Raw genomic sequence first — 17,481 nt, forward strand, 5'->3', positions numbered from 1 at the left:
CAGATTAGGGGTTAATAATATCTAACTAGTGTTTGCGATGTGGGAGTGTAGCGGTTTAGGGGTTAATATGTTTATTATAGTGGCGGCGACGTTGGGGGCGGCAGATTGGGATTAATAAGTATAATGCAGGTGTCGGCGATGTCGGGGGCGGCAGATTGGGATTAATAAGTATAATGTAGGTGTCAGCGATGTCTGGAGCGGCAGATTAGGGGTTAATAAGTATAATGCAGGTGTCGGCGATGTCGGGGCGGCAGATTAGGGGTTAATAAGTGTAATATTAGGTGTGTTTAGACTCTGGGTTCATGTTAGGGTGTTAGGTGTAAATATAAAATGTGTTACCCATAGGAATCAATGGGGCTGTGTTACTGAGCTTTACGCTGCTTTATTGCAGGTGTTTAGACTTTTTCTCAGCCGGCTCTCCCCATTGATGTCTATGGGGAAATCGTGCACGAGCACGTACAACGGACTTAAGCAGCGCTCGTATTGGAGTGCGGTATGGAGCACAAATTTGCTCTAAACTCACTTCTTGCCTTTTAACGCCGGGTTTGTAAAAACCTGTAATACCAGCACTGTAGGTAAGTGAGCAGTTAATAACGTGCAAGTTAGTACCGCACCCCTCATAACGCAAAACTCGTAATCTGGCCGAATTTCATCAAACTAAAAAATGTGATTCTTAAAAGGACTTTCCAGACAAAATTGGAATCCACATGGAAGCATTTCAGTTTTGAATAGAAACATTTTTGTACTATACATGTATTAGCAAACATGCTTCTAATAAAAGCTATAGTTGTTTTAAAGGTGTATTTAAGTATGCACCGTGCACCAGCATTTTAAACACAACACTTGCTCTGAGAGTCTAAAGTGCTTATACCATCTGCTAATGACTCAGTTTGTTATATTTGATTGGAAGGTTCCTTTAAAGGCAAACGCTGAACACCTGGGTGAGCCAATACTGCCAATGCCAAACTGCAGAGCTGACCTATTAAACACAGAACTTATTAAATACACTCTAGCCTGATATTCTATAATATTTCAAATGTGTTCTCTTAAATTCATGGAGAAACATTTGTGTGTGCGTTGCTTGTTAAACTAAAAGCCTTTTTTTATTCTTTGTTGCATGTAAAATAGCATTTTAAATGTCATGGGCTGGTAGCTTTTTCCCTCCTACCTTTTCACTATACCCACTATGTACAAATTTCTATAACCTGGGGTGGCCCACACCTAGTCAAACACGCATAGCTCTGCCCACAATTGCACAACTCAACAACAGGACCAGCCAACCCCACTTTATGGACCAACTCTTGCAGGAACCACCCATGAATGCCTCTGGCACCTCCCAACTCCACAACCCAGACCAGTAGTGGGAGAGATGTAAAATGATTGGCTGATACCTCAGGAAAATTGCAAGAAGGATGACCAGAGCCGCACGGGGGCACCTCCATATTTAGGCTGATGTTGAGGATCTGAAGATGACAAGCACTTATAGACCCATAACTTATGTTCAGTTCTTGATATACACATTCAGTGAGACTTTGGTGATTGCACGCAAACTGCAGGGAGATAAAGAAGGACAATGTGAAGGGACAATCTTTAGGAAATAGAAATTGTGAGAATCAAATGATTCTCACAATTTCAGAGAGACTACAGAAGATTGACAAGTGTGAGAGACAGGTTCAATATCAAATACCCTCCAAATGATAATGTAGCAAAAGTAGTACTAGTAATGACACATAATAGAACAAAATGAAAACAGATTTAAAAGGAAAATAATGGTAAGAAAAAACAGAATTTATGTTTACCTGATAAATTTCTTTCTCCTACGGTGTGTCCGGTCCACGGCTTCATCCTTACTTGTGGGATATTCTCTTCCCCTACAGGAAATGGCAAAGAGAGCACACAGCAAGAGCTGTCCATATAGTCCCCCCTCTGGCTCCGCCCCCCCAGTCATTCGACCGACGGTTAGGAGAAGAAGGAGAAACTATAGGGTGCCGTGGTGACTGTAGTGTATGGAATAAAAAAATTTCAAACCTGACTAAAAGCCAGGGCGGGCCGTGGACCGGACACACCGTAGGAGAAAGAAATTTATCAGGTAAACATAAATTCTGTTTTCTCCTACATTGGTGTGTCCGGTCCACGGCTTCATCCTTACTTGTGGGAACCAATAGCAAAGCTTTAGGACACGGATGAAGGGAGGGAGCAAGTCAGGTTACCTAAATGGAAGGCACCACGGCTTGCAAAACCTTTGTCCCAAAAACAGCCTCCGAAGAAGCATAAGTATCGAATTTGCAAAATTTGGCAAAAGTATGCAGAGAAGACCAAGTCGCTGCCTTACAGATCTGATCAACAGAAGCCTCGTTCTTGAAGGCCCATGTGGAAGCCACAGCTCTAGTAGAGTGAGCTGTAATTCGTTCAGGAGGCTGCCGTCCGGCAGTCTCATAAGTCAATCGGATGATGCTTTTCAGCCAAAAAGAAAGAGAGGTAGCAGTAGCTTTCTGCCCTCTCCTCTTACCAGAATAAACGACAAACAAAGATGATGTTTGTCTGAAATCCTTTGTTGCTTCTAAATAGAATTTTAAAGCACGGACCACATCTAGGTTGTGTAACAAACGTTCCTTCTTTGAAACTGGATTCGGACATAGGGAAGGAACAACTATTTCCTGGTTAATATTCCTGTTGGAAACTACTTTTGGAAGAAAACCAGGTTTGGTACATAAAACTACCTTATCTGCATGAAATACCAGATAGGGAGAAGTACACTGCAAAGCAGATAATTCAGAAACTCTTCTAGCAGAAGAAATAGCAACTAAAAACAGAACTTTCCAAGATAGTAACTTAATATCTATGGAATGCAAAGGTTCAAACGGAACCCCTTGAAGAACTGAAAGAACTAAGTTTAGACTCCATGGAGGAGTCATAGGTCTGTAAACAGGCTTGATTCTGACTAACGCCTGTACAAACGCTTGTACATCTGGCACGGCTGCCAGACGTCTGTACAAGACAGACAGAGCAGATATCTGTCCCTTTAGAGAACTAGCTGACAGACCTTTCTCCAAACCCTCTTGGAGAAAGGAAAGAATCCTAGGGATTTTGATTTTACTCCAAGAAAAACCCTTGGATTCGCACCAACGGATATATTTGTGCCATATCTTATGGTAAATCTTCCTAGTCACAGGCTTTCTGGCTTGAACTAGAGTATCTATAACTGAGTCTGAAAACCCACGCTTAGATAGAATCAAGCGTTCAATTTCCAAGCAGTCAGTTGCAGAGAGACTAGATTTGGATGTTCAAATGGACCTTGTACTAGAAGATCCTGTCTCAAAGGTAGCTTCCATGGTGGAGCCGATGACATATTCACCAGGTCTGCATACCAACTCCTGCGTGGCCACGCAGGAGCTATAAGGATCACTGAGGCCTTCTCCTGTTTGATCCTGGCTACCAGCCTGGGAAAGAGAGGGAACGGTGGAAACACATAAGCTAGATTGAACGATCAAGGCGCCACTAATGCATCCACTAGTGTCGCCCTGGGATCCCTGGATCTGGTCCCGTATCGAGGAACTTTGAAGTTCTGATGAGACGCCATCAGATCCATATCTGGAGTGCCCCATAGTTGAGTTAACTGGGCAAAGACCTCCGGGTGGAGTTCCCACTCCCCCGGATGGAAAGTCTGACGACTCAAATAATCCGCCTCCCAGTTGTCTACCCCTGGGATGTGGATTGCAGATAGGTGGCAGGAGTGATCCTCCGCCCATTTGACGATCTTGGATACCTCTGTCATCGCCAAGGAACTCTTTGTTCCCCCCTGATGATTGATGTACGCTACAGTCGTCATGTTATCCGACTGAAATCTTATGAATCTGGCCTTCGCTAGGTGAGGCCAGGCCAGGAGCGCATTGAATATCGCTCTCAGTTCCAAAATGTTTATCGGGAGAAGGGACTCTTCCCGAGACCATAGACCCTGAGCTTTCAGGGAGTCCCAGACCGCGCCCCAGCCTAAGAGACTGGCACGGTCGTGACAATGACCCACTCTGGTCTGCGGAAACTTATTCCCTGAGACAGGTGATCCTGAGTCAACCACCAGCGGAGTGAGTCTCTGGTTACCTGGTCTACTTGAATCTGGGGAGACAAGTCTGCATAATCCCCATTCCACTGTTTGAGCATGCACAGTTGCAATGGTCTTAGATGAATTCGAGCAAAAGGAACCACGTCCATTGCTGCAACCATTAGTCCTATTCCCTCCATGCACTGAGCTATGGAAGGCTGAGGAATAGATTGAAGAACTTGACAAGCGTTTAGAAGTTTTAATTTTCTGACACTCCAAAAGTCATAAATAATATATAAATCAATCGATTTAGCCCACAATAGTGTCAACCAGTATAGAGCCCATTTATAAGCCTTCATTCTGTTATGAGTCTAAGAAAATGGCTTACCGATCCCATAAGGGAAAATGACAGTCTTCTAGCATTACTATGTCTTGTTAGAAAAGAGACTAGTCATACCTGGAGCAGAAAAGTCTGCAAACTGTTCCCCCAACTGAAGTTCTCTGGTTTCAACAGTCCTGAGTGGGAACAGCAATGGATTTTAGTTACTGTTGCTAAAATCATACTCCTCTTTTAACAGAACTCTTCATCACTTTCTGTTGTAGAGTAAATAGTACAAACCGGCACTATTTTAAAATAACAAACTCTTGATAGAAGAAATAAAACTACAACTAACACCACATACTCTTTACCATCCCCGTGGAGATGCTACTTGTTCAGAGCAGGCAAAGAGAATGACTGGGGGCGGAGCCAGAGGGGGGACTATATGGACAGCTCTTGCTGTGTGCTCTCTTTGCCATTTCCTGTAGGGGAAGAGAATATCCCACAAGTAAGGATGAAGCCGTGGACTGGACACACCAATGTAGGAGAAATGCATGGATTATAAAATATTAATCATTGCTTAAGCTATAGCTAATAGGTATGAGAGGGCACCTCAGAATATTTATTTGAAGGAACTCACATTAGTTAGATTTGTATGATCAAATAGAATTTCAAATGTTTGTTGTGCATTTATTGGTTCATCTGAATATTAATTTTGCTATTGTGAATATTCCTGCTTGAAATGAATTGAATGCTGTAAAAAATATTTAAACCTAACATTTAATAAAAATAAATAAATAAATAGAGAAGTGTTATATTCACTTCTCAGTTTACATTGAAAGTCTATTAGAATCAACTTTCAGATGTTACATTTCTCCATTTTGGAATATGTTGTATTTAGGTCAAATGTTTCAAAAATTCTTGCCTATAAAATAGACTATGGATATTATTGTGTTTAAAAAAAAAAGTTTTGTTTTTATGCTTGAGGGGAATGTCACTATGCACCAATAAAGTTGTGGGAGTAGTCCTTATTAACCAGTAAGCTTCTACCCAACAAATAGAAACCACAAAGAATAAGCCCTCTGATCGTAACATTACTAGAATCTGGTGCATTAGTAATATCTCATTACCATATTAATAAAGGCAGATATGAATACCAACAGGATGGTGAAGATCCCAATTAAAGTGCTGTTTATTCGAGACTGGACAATTTTCCGAGACACACTCTGTAGTACTAACGGGAAAAGCTGCAAAATAAAAGCAGAGTCAGTGTTCCGGCACTCAAAAATACATTTGTTAATGATTAAACTTTCTCAGATAATACAAATGATTGCAGACTATTTTTCAGTTCATTTTAGAAATGAAATTACTGAATATTCTTGGAAAGATTAGGCCACTGTGAACATCTAAATCTACTGGTGTGACACATTCTCCAAGAGATATAGAGCATGGCCTGCTATTTAATAATAATAGCCTTGGAACTAGATGTTCAGATTCAGAAAATGCTATGAAATGTTGCCTGACATTATTTTTTTCCAAAATAAGGTCTAGTTTTGATACTAGATTATGGAGTTGTAAAGTTTATTACCTTATTTAAATCAAGTGTAAATCTTTATTGACATCACATTTTGTACATCAAACACTACAATTTCACTCAGGTCCCTTATGTGCTGAGTTATATTACAGCCTCTATAATTGGTGGAACTCTGGGAATAGCAAAATAGGAGGCAGGGAGTTGATTGTCTCTTTGCACATGAACTATAACCTCAGCTGTGTCTCTTGAAAATATCTGCAATGCACATAAGACTTTAGGCCTTATTGGTCCTTAAAACCCAGTACTGTCTGATGTCCATAGGGTAGTTAAGCGCTTAATCAAGATTTTTGTTGGGGGGGATAGGGTTTCCTGAGGTAAACATTTTTTTACAAATGCAATAAAAGCTTTTTTTTTAATCATTTCAGATAGATGAAATAATTAACACATTCCATTCCATAAAATAATTTATTAATATATTCTCTCTGTGTTTCACAGGAAGTAATCACTCACCTTTATACAAGAGTACACGGCACACACAAAGAGAATATTTGCCAGAATGATGAAGATGCTGGTGTAAACCCCAAGCATGAGAAGGGAACTAAAAGACAGACAGAGTTATTTACAGGGTCCTGTAACCTTAGTTCTATTGCTTGTTTTGGTACTAGAGACAAAAGCTTTACTTACTGAGGAAATATCACAATCTGGATAAAACAAATAAAGCAGAAAACAAGAAGCGTACAGGCCACGTAACCCCCAAAGCGATCGTCCACTTTCTTAGAATACTGTGGGGAGAAAAAAAAAAAAAGGAAGATATCAAATATAAATAGTGTTGTCTACTTGAAGTTGGTCTTTACCACCCAGTGGTACAGTTAATTCCCAAGCAGGTCCTTTTGTTTTATACAATTCATTTATTTCTTAAGAAACATGCAGAAAACATTTATTGAAACTAAAAATTGGCATTGAAGCTTTTACTTGTGGAATTAAAGGCACAGTCTACTCCAGAATTCTTATTGTATAAAAAGAAAGATAATTCCTTTATTACCCAGTCACCAGTTTTGCATAACCAACACTGTTTTATTAATACACTTTATACCTACGCGATTACCTAGCATCTAAGTCTCTGCAGACTGTCCCCTTATTTCAGTTCTTTTGAAAGACTTGCATTTTAGCCAATCAGTTCGGACTCATAAATAACTCAGATAAGAGGCGGTTCAAGGGCTCAGAAATTAGCATATGAGCCTACCTAGGGGTTAAGCTTTCAACAAATACCACTAAGAGAACATAGCAATGCTAAAAATAAAATAATAGTATTTTAGTTATAGTAAATAATAATTAGTATAGATTAAATGCTAACTTTTAAACAACTAAAATTAATTTTACATTTTAATATTAATTATCACAGAGTTGTATTGAAGTTTATGAAAATTAAACATTCAAATGTTATCTGAATGTTCTAAAGTTACATTTGATATGACGTTTGGAGGGGTGGAGCCTGCCACGGTGGAGAATGGTCGCATAAACTTGAAGCTCCATCACAGCTGACCTCCTATAGGCAGCATTTGCACACTCTATGCCCCAAAATAGTTTACCTTCTGCGGGGTAAAGGCATGAAAAAAGTGTGACCGATACCCATGCTTGCGACTCTAACTGCAAAGAACCTTGGGCCTCAGCGGGTAGCGGCGGAAGACGGAAAGACGCTGTAAACGGAGGTAAAGCTGACTCGTAGCAAAGACGGTAATTCCGGGGCAGCAGGAAGCAACATGGCTGGTTTCAGTCGAGTGGAAGCAGTGGATATCCTCGTGCTAACAGGTACCTGCCTGAGGCACATAGAGCCAGACAAACTGGACGTGCTTAGCAGCAAGCTACTACCAGGTGATAACTTCCTAGTCCTGTGTGCCTAATCGGATTACAAAGGGAAAAGGAAAAAAAAAATGCACAAGGGGTTTAGTGATGCAGCCCCAGGCCATAAAGGTAATTAACAGCATATCTTAAGCGTGGGGTTGTGTCACATTAATGGAAGTATAATTGTATTTCTGTGTTAAGGGATACCTAAAGGAGAGACTTTATATAATACATCCTGCTTTATAAATTAAGAGACTTTACAGTCAATCCAGCTAGACACTATAAAAAAGTATATAAAGACAAAGGTTACCTCAAGGTTTATATCCCTATAAGGAATACAAATAGTTTAACGCTTGTCTGCACAAAGATAAGTTTACGGCTGATATAAGCGGGCATTTAGTTTCAGGTAGAACGTTTTAAACTAAACAGCACCACTGGGTTATAAGCGGCCTGTTTTGTAATCTGTTTAAATTAAACAGTATGTGGCCTCTAAGAGAATGGCTAAGCAGGACAAAATGTCCAAAAACATAATTTATGTAAGAACTTACCTGATAAATTCATTTCTTTCATAGTGACAAGAGTCCATGAGCTAGTGACGTACGGGATATACAAACCTACCAGGAGGGGGCAAAGTTTCCCAAACCTCAAAATGCCTATAAATACACCCCCCACCTCACTCATACCTTAGTTTAACGTGTAGCCAAGAAGTGAAGTGTAAAAGAATTTGTAAAAAGCATACAAAGAGAGGAACTGGAAAAAATAAAGTGCTTTATACAAAAAATCATAACCACAAAGAAATCGGGTGGGTCTCATGGACTCTTGCCACTATGAAATAAATGAATCAGGCAAGTTCTTACATAAATTATGTTTTCTTTCATGTAAGTGGCAAGAGTCCATGAGCTAATGACGTATGGGATATAATACCCAAGATGTGGAATACTACGAGTCACTAGAGAGGGAGAGATAAAATAACAACAGCTAAATCCGCTGAGAAATTAAATCCAAAATAATTAAGTTTCATTTAAAAAAAAAACAAAAAAACTCAAATCAAAAGGCATTAGAATCAAACTGAGACAACTGCCTGAAGAACCTTTCTACCAAAGGCTGCTTCAGTGGAAGCAAATACATGAAAATGGTAATATTTTGTAAAAGTATGCAAAGAAGACCAAGTTGCTGCTTTGCAAATTTGATCAACTGAAGCTTCATTCTTAAAAGCCCAAGAAGTGGCAACTGATCTAGAAGAATGAGCTGTAATTCTCTGAGACGGAAACTGCCCCGCCTCCAAATAAGCTTTGTGAATCAAAAGTTTCAACCAAGATGCCAAAGAAATGGCAGAGGCTTTCTGACCTTTCCTGGAACCAGAAAAAATAACAAATAGACTAGAAGTCTTTCTGAAATCTTTAGTAGCCTCGACATAATATTTCAAAGCTCTTACGACATCCAAAGAATGTAGAGACCTTTCAAGAGTATTCTTAGGATTAGGACACAAGGAAGGAACAACAATTTCCCTATTGATGATAAAATTCACAATGTTAGGTAAAAATATAAATGAAGTCCGCAAAACAGCTTTATCTTGATGGAAAATCAGATAAGGAGACTCACAGAGAGAGTAGATAATTCGGAAACTCTTCTAGCAGAAGGGATAGCTAAAATAAATAACACTTTCCAAGAAAGTAGTTTAATATCCAAAGAATGCATAGGCTCAAAAGGAGGAGCCTGCAAAATCTTTAAAACCAAATTGAGACTCCAAGGAGGAGAAATAGATTTAACAACACGTTTGATACGAATCAAAGCCTGAACAAAACAGTGAATGTCAGGAAGTTTAGCAATCTTTCTATGAAATAAGACAGAAAGAGCAGAAATTTGTCCTTTCAAAGTATTTGCAGACAAACCCTTATCCAAACCATCCAGAAGGAACTGTGAAATCCTAGGTATTCTGAAAGAGTGCCATGATTAATTATGAGTGGAACACCATGAAATAAAGGTTTTCCAAACGCGATGATACATTTTCCTTGAAACAGAGACTTACGAGCCTGTATCATAGTGCTAATCACTGAGTCAAAGAAACCTCTATGACTAAGCACTAAGCGTTCAATTTCCAAGGCTTTTAAATTTAGAGATTTGAGATCCTGATGGAAAAACAGCCCTTGAGACAGAAAGTCTGGCCTTAAAGGAAGTGGCCAAGGCTGGCAACTGGACATCCAGACAAGATCTGCATACCAAAACCTGTGAGGCCATGCTGGTGCTATCAGAAACACATGAGATTGTTAGATTATGATCTTGGAGATCACCCTTGGAAGAAGAACCAGAGGCAGAAAAATACAGACTGTTTGGTAAAACCAAGGAACTGCTAAGGCATCCACCATGTCCGCCTGAGGATCTCTGTACAAGATGAAAAAACACATCTGGACCACTCCCCCGGATGTAAAGTCTGATGGCTGAGATAATCCGCTTCCCAATTGCCTACACCTGGGATATGAATCTCAGATATTTGACAAGAGTTGGATTCCAACCAAGAAAGTATCCGAGATACTTCTTTCATTGCTGAAGGACTGCAAGTCCCTCCTTGATGATTGACATATGCCACTGTTGTGATATTCTCTGTTTGAAAACAAATGTAAAGTTCTCTCTTCAATAGAGGCCACGCCTGAAGAGCTCTGAAAATATCACAGAGTTCTAAAATATTGATTGGTAACCTCGCCTCTTGAGGTTTCCAAACCCCTTGTGCTGTCAGAGACCCCCAGACAGCTCCCCAACCTGTAAGACTTGCATCTGTTGTGATCACAGTCCAGGTAGAACAAACAAATGAGACCCTTGAATAATAAGGTGATGGTCCAACCACCAAGTCAGAGAGAGTTGAGTGCTGGGATTTAAGTATATCAGTTGTGATATCTGAGTATAATCCCCTGCACCATTGGTGCAACATGCAAAGCTGTAGAGGTCTCATATGAAAACAAGCAAAGGGGATCGCGTCCGATGCTGCAGTCATGAGACCTAAAACTTCCATGCACATAACCACTGAAGGGAATGATAGAGACTGAAGGTTTAGACAAGCTAAAACTAACTTAATTTGTCTCTTGTCTGTCAGAGAAAGAGTCATGGACACTGAATCAATCTGGAAACCTAAAAAGGTGACCCTTGTCTGAGGAATCAAGAAACTCTTTGGTAAATTGATCCTCCAACCATGTCTTTGAAGAAAACACACGTTGTTTCATGTGAGATTCTGCTAAATAAAAGGTTGAGCTAGTACCAAGATATCGTCCAAATAAGGAAACACTGCAATACCCTGCTCTCTGATTACAGATAGAATCACACCGAGAACTTTTAAAAAGATTCTCGGAGCTGTCGCTAGGCCAAACGGAAGAGCGACAAATTGGCAATGCTTGTCTAGAAAAGAGAATCTCAGAAACCGATAGTGGTCTGGATGAATCGAAATATGAAGATAAGAGTCCTGTAAGTCTATTGTGGACATGAAATTTCAGATCCAGAATTGGTCTGAACGAACCTTCTTTCTTTGAGACAATGAAGAGATTTGAATAAAACCCCAAACCCTGTTCCTGCAAAGAAACTGGAACAATCACCCCTGAAAGCTCCAGGTCTGAAACGCATTTGCGAAAAGCCTGAGCCTTCACAGGGTTTGTTGGAACATAAGAAAGAAATAAACTTTCCATGGGAGGTCTTATTCTGAAACCTATTCGATACCCCCTGAGAAACAATATTCTGAATCCACTGGTTTTGAACAGAGACTGTCCGCATGTGTTGAAATAATTTAAAGTTGAACTGGATTGAGAGCTGCACATTCATGCACTCTTAGGGACTGGATTAGGTTTTTTGAAAAGCTTGGATTTATTCTAAATCGGAGATTGTCTCCAATTAGAGCCAGAGGCCTTAATGGAAGGAGAGGTTTATTGTTCTCTATTCTGACGAAAGGAACGAAAACGATTTGGAGCTTTACATTTACCCTTAGATTTCTTATCTTGCGGCAGAAAAACTCCCTTTCACCCGGTGATAGTGGAGATAATATAATCCAATTAAGAACCAAATAAATTATTACCCTGAAATTATAAAGATAGTAATCTAGATTTAGACACCATATCAGTATTCCAAGATTTAAGCCATAAAGTTCTTCTAGTAATAATAGCTAAAGACATAGATTTAATATCAATCTGAATGACATCAAATATAGCATCACAAATAAAATGATTAGCATGTTGAAGTAAAAGACATGCTAGACAATTCAGGATCTATAAAAAGGACATTATACACTCATTTTTTATTTGCATAAATGTTTTGTAGATGATCTATTTATATAGCCCATAAAGTATTTAGTTTTTTTAAATGTATAGTTTTGCTTATTTTTAAATAACATTGCTCTGATTTTCGGACTCCTAACCAAGCCCCAAAGTTTTATGAGAATACCGTCATATACCTACTCCAGTTTGCTCTTGTTTGTGTAAAGGGTCTTTTCATATGCAAAAGAAGCGGGAGGGGGGAGTGTCTTATTTCCCACTTGCATTGGGCTTTCTGGCTACCTTTTCAACAGAGCTAAACAGAGCTTCTAAGTAAGTTTTTAAACAGTTTTATACTGGATTTTTATATTAATATCTGTGCATCTTATTCTTTATAGTAGTGTCTATAACATGCAGTTATATGAAAATTGGTGTATACTGTCCCTTTAACTGTTTAGCTAAACTGTCCAACCAAAAAGTTGAAGCAGCAGCAACATCAGCCATAGAAATGGCAGGTCTAAGAATATAGCCAGTATGTAAATATGCTTTTCTAAGATAAGATTCAATCTTCCTACCTAAAGGATCCTTAAAAGAAGTACTATCTTCCATAGGAATAGTAGTACGTTTGGCCAAAGTAGAAATAGCCCCATCAACCTTAGGGACTTTTCCCCAAAACTCTAAATTAGCCAAAGGTAAAGGATATAACTTTTTAAACCTAGAAGAAGGTTTAAAAGAAGCACCAAGTTTAGACTATTCCTTAGTAATCATATGAGAGATAGCATCTGGAATAGGTAAAACTTCAGGAGCAACCTCAGAAGTTTTAAAAACAGAATTCAAACGTTTGCTACTCTTGTTATCAAGAGGACTAGATTCCTCAATACCCAAAGTAAACAATACTTCCTTTAATGAAGAACGAATATATTCAATCTTAAAAAGAAAGGTTGATTTATCAATTTCAGACTCTGAAGTAGGATCATCTGAGCCAGAGAAATCCTCATCAGCAGAAGATACTTCAGTATGCTGATGATCAAAACAGGCTTCATTAGATTTATGAGAAGGAGAGACCTTTTACGTTCATTTGAAGGCGGAATAGCAGCCACAGCCTTCTCTATGGCTGCGGCAATATAATCTTTAATATCTACAGGAATATCATGTAAATTAGACTGTGAAGGTTTATTTGTACATATAGAAACATTATCAGCATGTAATAGTTTTTCATAACAAGTGCCACATATTTGAGTGGAAGAAGTAAGATCAGCTAATTTACAACATACACACTTAGCTTTGGTAGAATTGTGTTCAGGCAGCTTAGTTTTTACAGTAACATCAGAGGCAGGATCAGTCTGAGACATCTTGCAAAATGTAACAAAAAAGAAAATATAACATTTAAACAAAATATCCAATTTCCTCAGCAGTTTCAGGAATTGGAAAAAATGCTTATGATAAAAATTAAGGTAAAATCAAAAGCAAGAAACCTAGCCCTCTAAGATAAAATGAGAGCAGAGAGCAAAAAGAAGGAGAGCCTTATAAAACAAATTTAAGGCACCAAAAACGGCACAAATGCAAAGCAAAAAACTTTTGGTGCCAAAGATAAATGATGTGACTCACGTCATAACAGGTGTGACGTCGCGCAAAAAACCTTGTGACAAGAAAGTCTCAAGAAATGACATGACTCGCGTCACGGCAGATGCGATTTCACAGCAAAAATATTCGAGCCAAAAATGTTGCAAAAAAAAGTAACATTCTGCGTCATCGCGAGCCTATGCCTGCAAAGTTTTTGAAAAAACAGACTTCAAGTTACAACACCGCAATACCCTGCTCTTTGATTACAGAAAGAAGGGCACTGAGAACTTTTAAAAAGATTCTCGGAGCTGTTGCTAGGCCACACAGAAGAGCCACAAATTGGCAATGCTTGTCTAGAAAACCCCTAGGTAAGCCTAAAACTCCCATAAACATAATTCCCAAGCTGAAACTGTCTAGACTACAAAGGGAAATACACAGACCTGACTCATGGCAAATATATACAATATACATTTAAAACTTTATAAGATAACATGCCAAACATAGCTGAGAGTGTCTTAAAAAAATATATATACTTACCAGAAGACAGCCATCCACATACAGCAGACAGCCAAACCAGTAATGAAACATATCAGCAGAGGTAATGGTAGAGGAGTATAATGTCGATCTGCAAAGGGAGGCAGAGATGAATCTCTGCGACCGATTACAGAGAGCCTTAGAATAGATTTTCCATAGGGGAAAACATGGCATCGTTAGGCAATACTCCCTTCACATCCCTCAGACAAACACTGTACTTTGAGAGGAACTGGGCTTCAATATGCTTAGAAGCGCCTATCACAGAAAAAAATCAAGCACAACTTGCTTCACACCACCTCCACAAGGAGGCAAAGTTTGTAAAACTAAGGTATAAGTGAGGTGGAAGGTGTATTTATAGGCATTTTGAGGTTTGGGAAACTTTGTCCCCTCCTGGTAGGAATGTATATCCCATACGTCACTAGCTCATGCACTCTTGCCACATGAAAGAAACTAATATACATCAAGCACCAAAAATGAATTCATATTATAAAGTTTCAGACCCTTCTTTATTAAACCAAACTGCAGAAAATTCATCTCCACTGAAGTCAAATTCTAACACACCTTTCCTGACCTGTCTCCTCTTACTAAAGCAGACATACAAGCCCTACCTTCAAAGGCTGATATTCAAATCCTTTTGGAAGAAATTAATCAAGTAAAACAGTGTATCAAGAATGAATTTTCCACAGTGAAAAAAAAGATATCACTGGAGTAGGAAATAGGGTACTACAATTAGAAGAGGATAATGAATCACTCACTAGTACTATTGATAATATGTCAATGCAACTTCATCAGCAAGGAGAGGCAATTACTTTATTATACAACCAAGTAGAAGATATGGAAAATAGACAGAGGAGACTTAATCTCAGGATTAGAGGGGTACTCGAGAGTATTCCATCAGCAAATTTGGAGCTGTATCTTCTCCAATTTTTTACCACATTAACCAAAGTAGATTCTTTCTCTGCAAAAACTATGGAATGCTGCCAAAAAGTGTCAAGAGCCAGACTTTACAGATCTCTGCCCAAGGACCTTTGCAAAAAAGAAAAGGACTCAGATTTCTTACTTTACATCTACGCCAACTCAAAATACCCTACAGATGGGGTTTCCCTTTTGATCTTATGGCATCTTTTAATAGGAAGACCGCTATTCTACACTCTCTGGAAGATATCAACACCTTTTGCACTACTTTGGAGATAGACACCCCTCCACTTCCCTCATAAAACAACGCTGTAACCGGCAACATGGAGCTTGCACAACATAAAGTAACCACTTGTCAGGGTGCCAGGAATCAGACTGAGACGAGAAGTGCAAAAATAATCACACCTTTATTAATAGCAAAAAATAATAAAAAGTCCACAAGTCAAATAACAAGCCAGGAGTCAAAACCAGAGCTGGAAGTCAGACGAGCCGAGTCAGGAGCCAAAGCGAATAGTCAGACGAGCCGGAATCAGGAACAAGGAAAACAGCAGAGTGAGGAACAAGCCAGGGTCAGGAACCAGGAGGGACGTCAGGCAGCCAGGTAATACACAGGAACTCTCACAAACAGGTCTGAGACAAAGCAAATGCAAAGCATACTGAACAGAGGCCCTTTAAATAATAAGTGATGACATCACAATTCTGAGACTGCATCCTGTCTCACATGGATGATGCACACAAGTCTGGCCATAAAAGGAAGTGCAGGAAATGAGCAGCATCCCCCACAATGCACCATATTCAGGAAGAGAGGTGAGTAAAATGGCTGCCAGCAGCACATGGCAAACACAACAGGGAAAAAACCCTGACACCACTAATGGGACACAAAATCTGAGTTGGACCAAAGTCCATTACAAAAGGCAGAAACGACATGATGTTGATATTCAACAGACTGAACCAGCTATCACTTTAAATATATGAGTAGGTTATATTGAACAAACTTTATACGCTGGCTCATTAGTTTTTAGCCTAGATGTATTGTTATTAGAGAGTACCTGCAAGATATGAATCTGGCACTTGGATCGATGAATACTTAAGTTTTATGATATTTTAGTAACAAAATTGTGAATAATAAATATTTGTGTACATAAGTAGCTGGGGTCCCCCCCCTTTTTTGCCACTACTAACCCCACATTTAATTGTAGTCAAATCACACTCACTCGCAAGCTTTTATATATTTATATGCCCCCTCTAGGAGGCTCTTAATGTACCACATATTTAGCTTTTTTCTTTTTTACAAGGTCATAAATAAACCTTTAAAAGCTTTATATCCCTAAAAGAAGAGCGCACTACTAGAAAATTAAATCACCTTTTTTTTTCTCCTCTCCGTACTTTATAACACTATATTTTTTTTACACACTGTTGTTTTATATGGCACTAAATTGTAGTTAACACTTATTTTTTTCACAGTTGTAGTCTGTCACCTATAGGGGCACCACATTGAGCACACTTAATTAATTAAATTAATTAATTTTTGGGGTGTAAAAGTAAATTATAGTTGATTAAATTAGAATAGTATACACTGAGCACATTTTTTAGCCTCACTATCATTAAGATGGATCTTGGTTTTTTTGCAGAGGCCTAGGAGCAGGGAGAGACTGGAGTCTAAAGACGGGGAAGAAAAAATCAGTCCCCTCCTAACTGTATATCAAATGTCTTTTAGATAGGGCCAATATCACCATGTCATCCAATCTAAACTCAATAAGAATACATGTAGAACCTTATCTTATCTGCTAACGCATTTTATAAGCTGTATATATATACATTGGCTGGAGGTCCAGGGACTGCAAATAGGGATATCAAGAGTACATTTAGAAACATCTTAAATAGCAGATAGAATGGTAAAGACAATAAGAGACCTCTCCTTATCTATACAAAACACTTATTAGATGAACATATAGTGTGTATATTGCTTGTTTCATATTCTGCCTTGTTGTTATAGCTGCCGTAGGAGGAACGCTAGAACTTCCCCTATTTTTCGAATTTTATTATGGTGTGTTTTTTTTTTCTACCTCTTTTTCTTATCCCCCTTCACATCTTCCTCCCCTACAAGTTCTCCTATAACTTAAATTATACTTATGGTTACTTAATTATTAAAACTAATCAGTAAACCTATTGTTTTAATATGTTGGAGGAAAAAAAAAAAAGATACATTTGTTATCCCAAATTGTTAAGGGTTTGAATACCCCACAAAAACGTAATATTGCTCTACATAGTTTTGCTAAGGAAAAAGCTGACATTGTTTTTGTTCAAGAATCGCACTTTGCTACTAATCATGTCCCCAACTTCACAAATAGACACTACCCTACTATCTTTCAGAGCACCAATGCATCAAAGCGCAATGGAGTCTGCATATTGATACATAAGGATACACCTTTTCAATTGATTCAAACAGAAAGCGATTTGGAGGGAAGATTAATTTGCTTGGTTGGGCTACTTTACAACAGACCAG

At 38.8% G+C, this 17,481-nt stretch overlaps 1 protein-coding gene across 4 annotated transcripts in view; it reads right to left on the minus strand.

Annotated features, from left to right (window-relative positions):
- The window catches only part of ADCY6 (adenylate cyclase 6), a 591,281-nt gene that overhangs the window by 104,081 nt on the left and 469,719 nt on the right, over positions 1-17,481 (minus strand). For all 4 annotated transcript variants that reach the window (XM_053708058.1, XM_053708057.1, XM_053708056.1 and 1 more), the window contains exons 13-16: positions 6,577-6,674; positions 6,403-6,490; positions 5,489-5,605; positions 1,392-1,550 (exon numbers count right to left, since the gene is read on the minus strand). In XM_053708058.1, the coding sequence (XP_053564033.1) occupies positions 1,392-1,550; positions 5,489-5,605; positions 6,403-6,490; positions 6,577-6,674 (462 nt within the window). The remainder of the gene's footprint in view (positions 1-1,391; positions 1,551-5,488; positions 5,606-6,402; positions 6,491-6,576; positions 6,675-17,481) is intronic.

Source organism: Bombina bombina, chromosome 3, assembly GCF_027579735.1.
Source record: "Bombina bombina isolate aBomBom1 chromosome 3, aBomBom1.pri, whole genome shotgun sequence".
Classification (NCBI taxonomy): domain Eukaryota; kingdom Metazoa; phylum Chordata; class Amphibia; order Anura; family Bombinatoridae; genus Bombina; species Bombina bombina.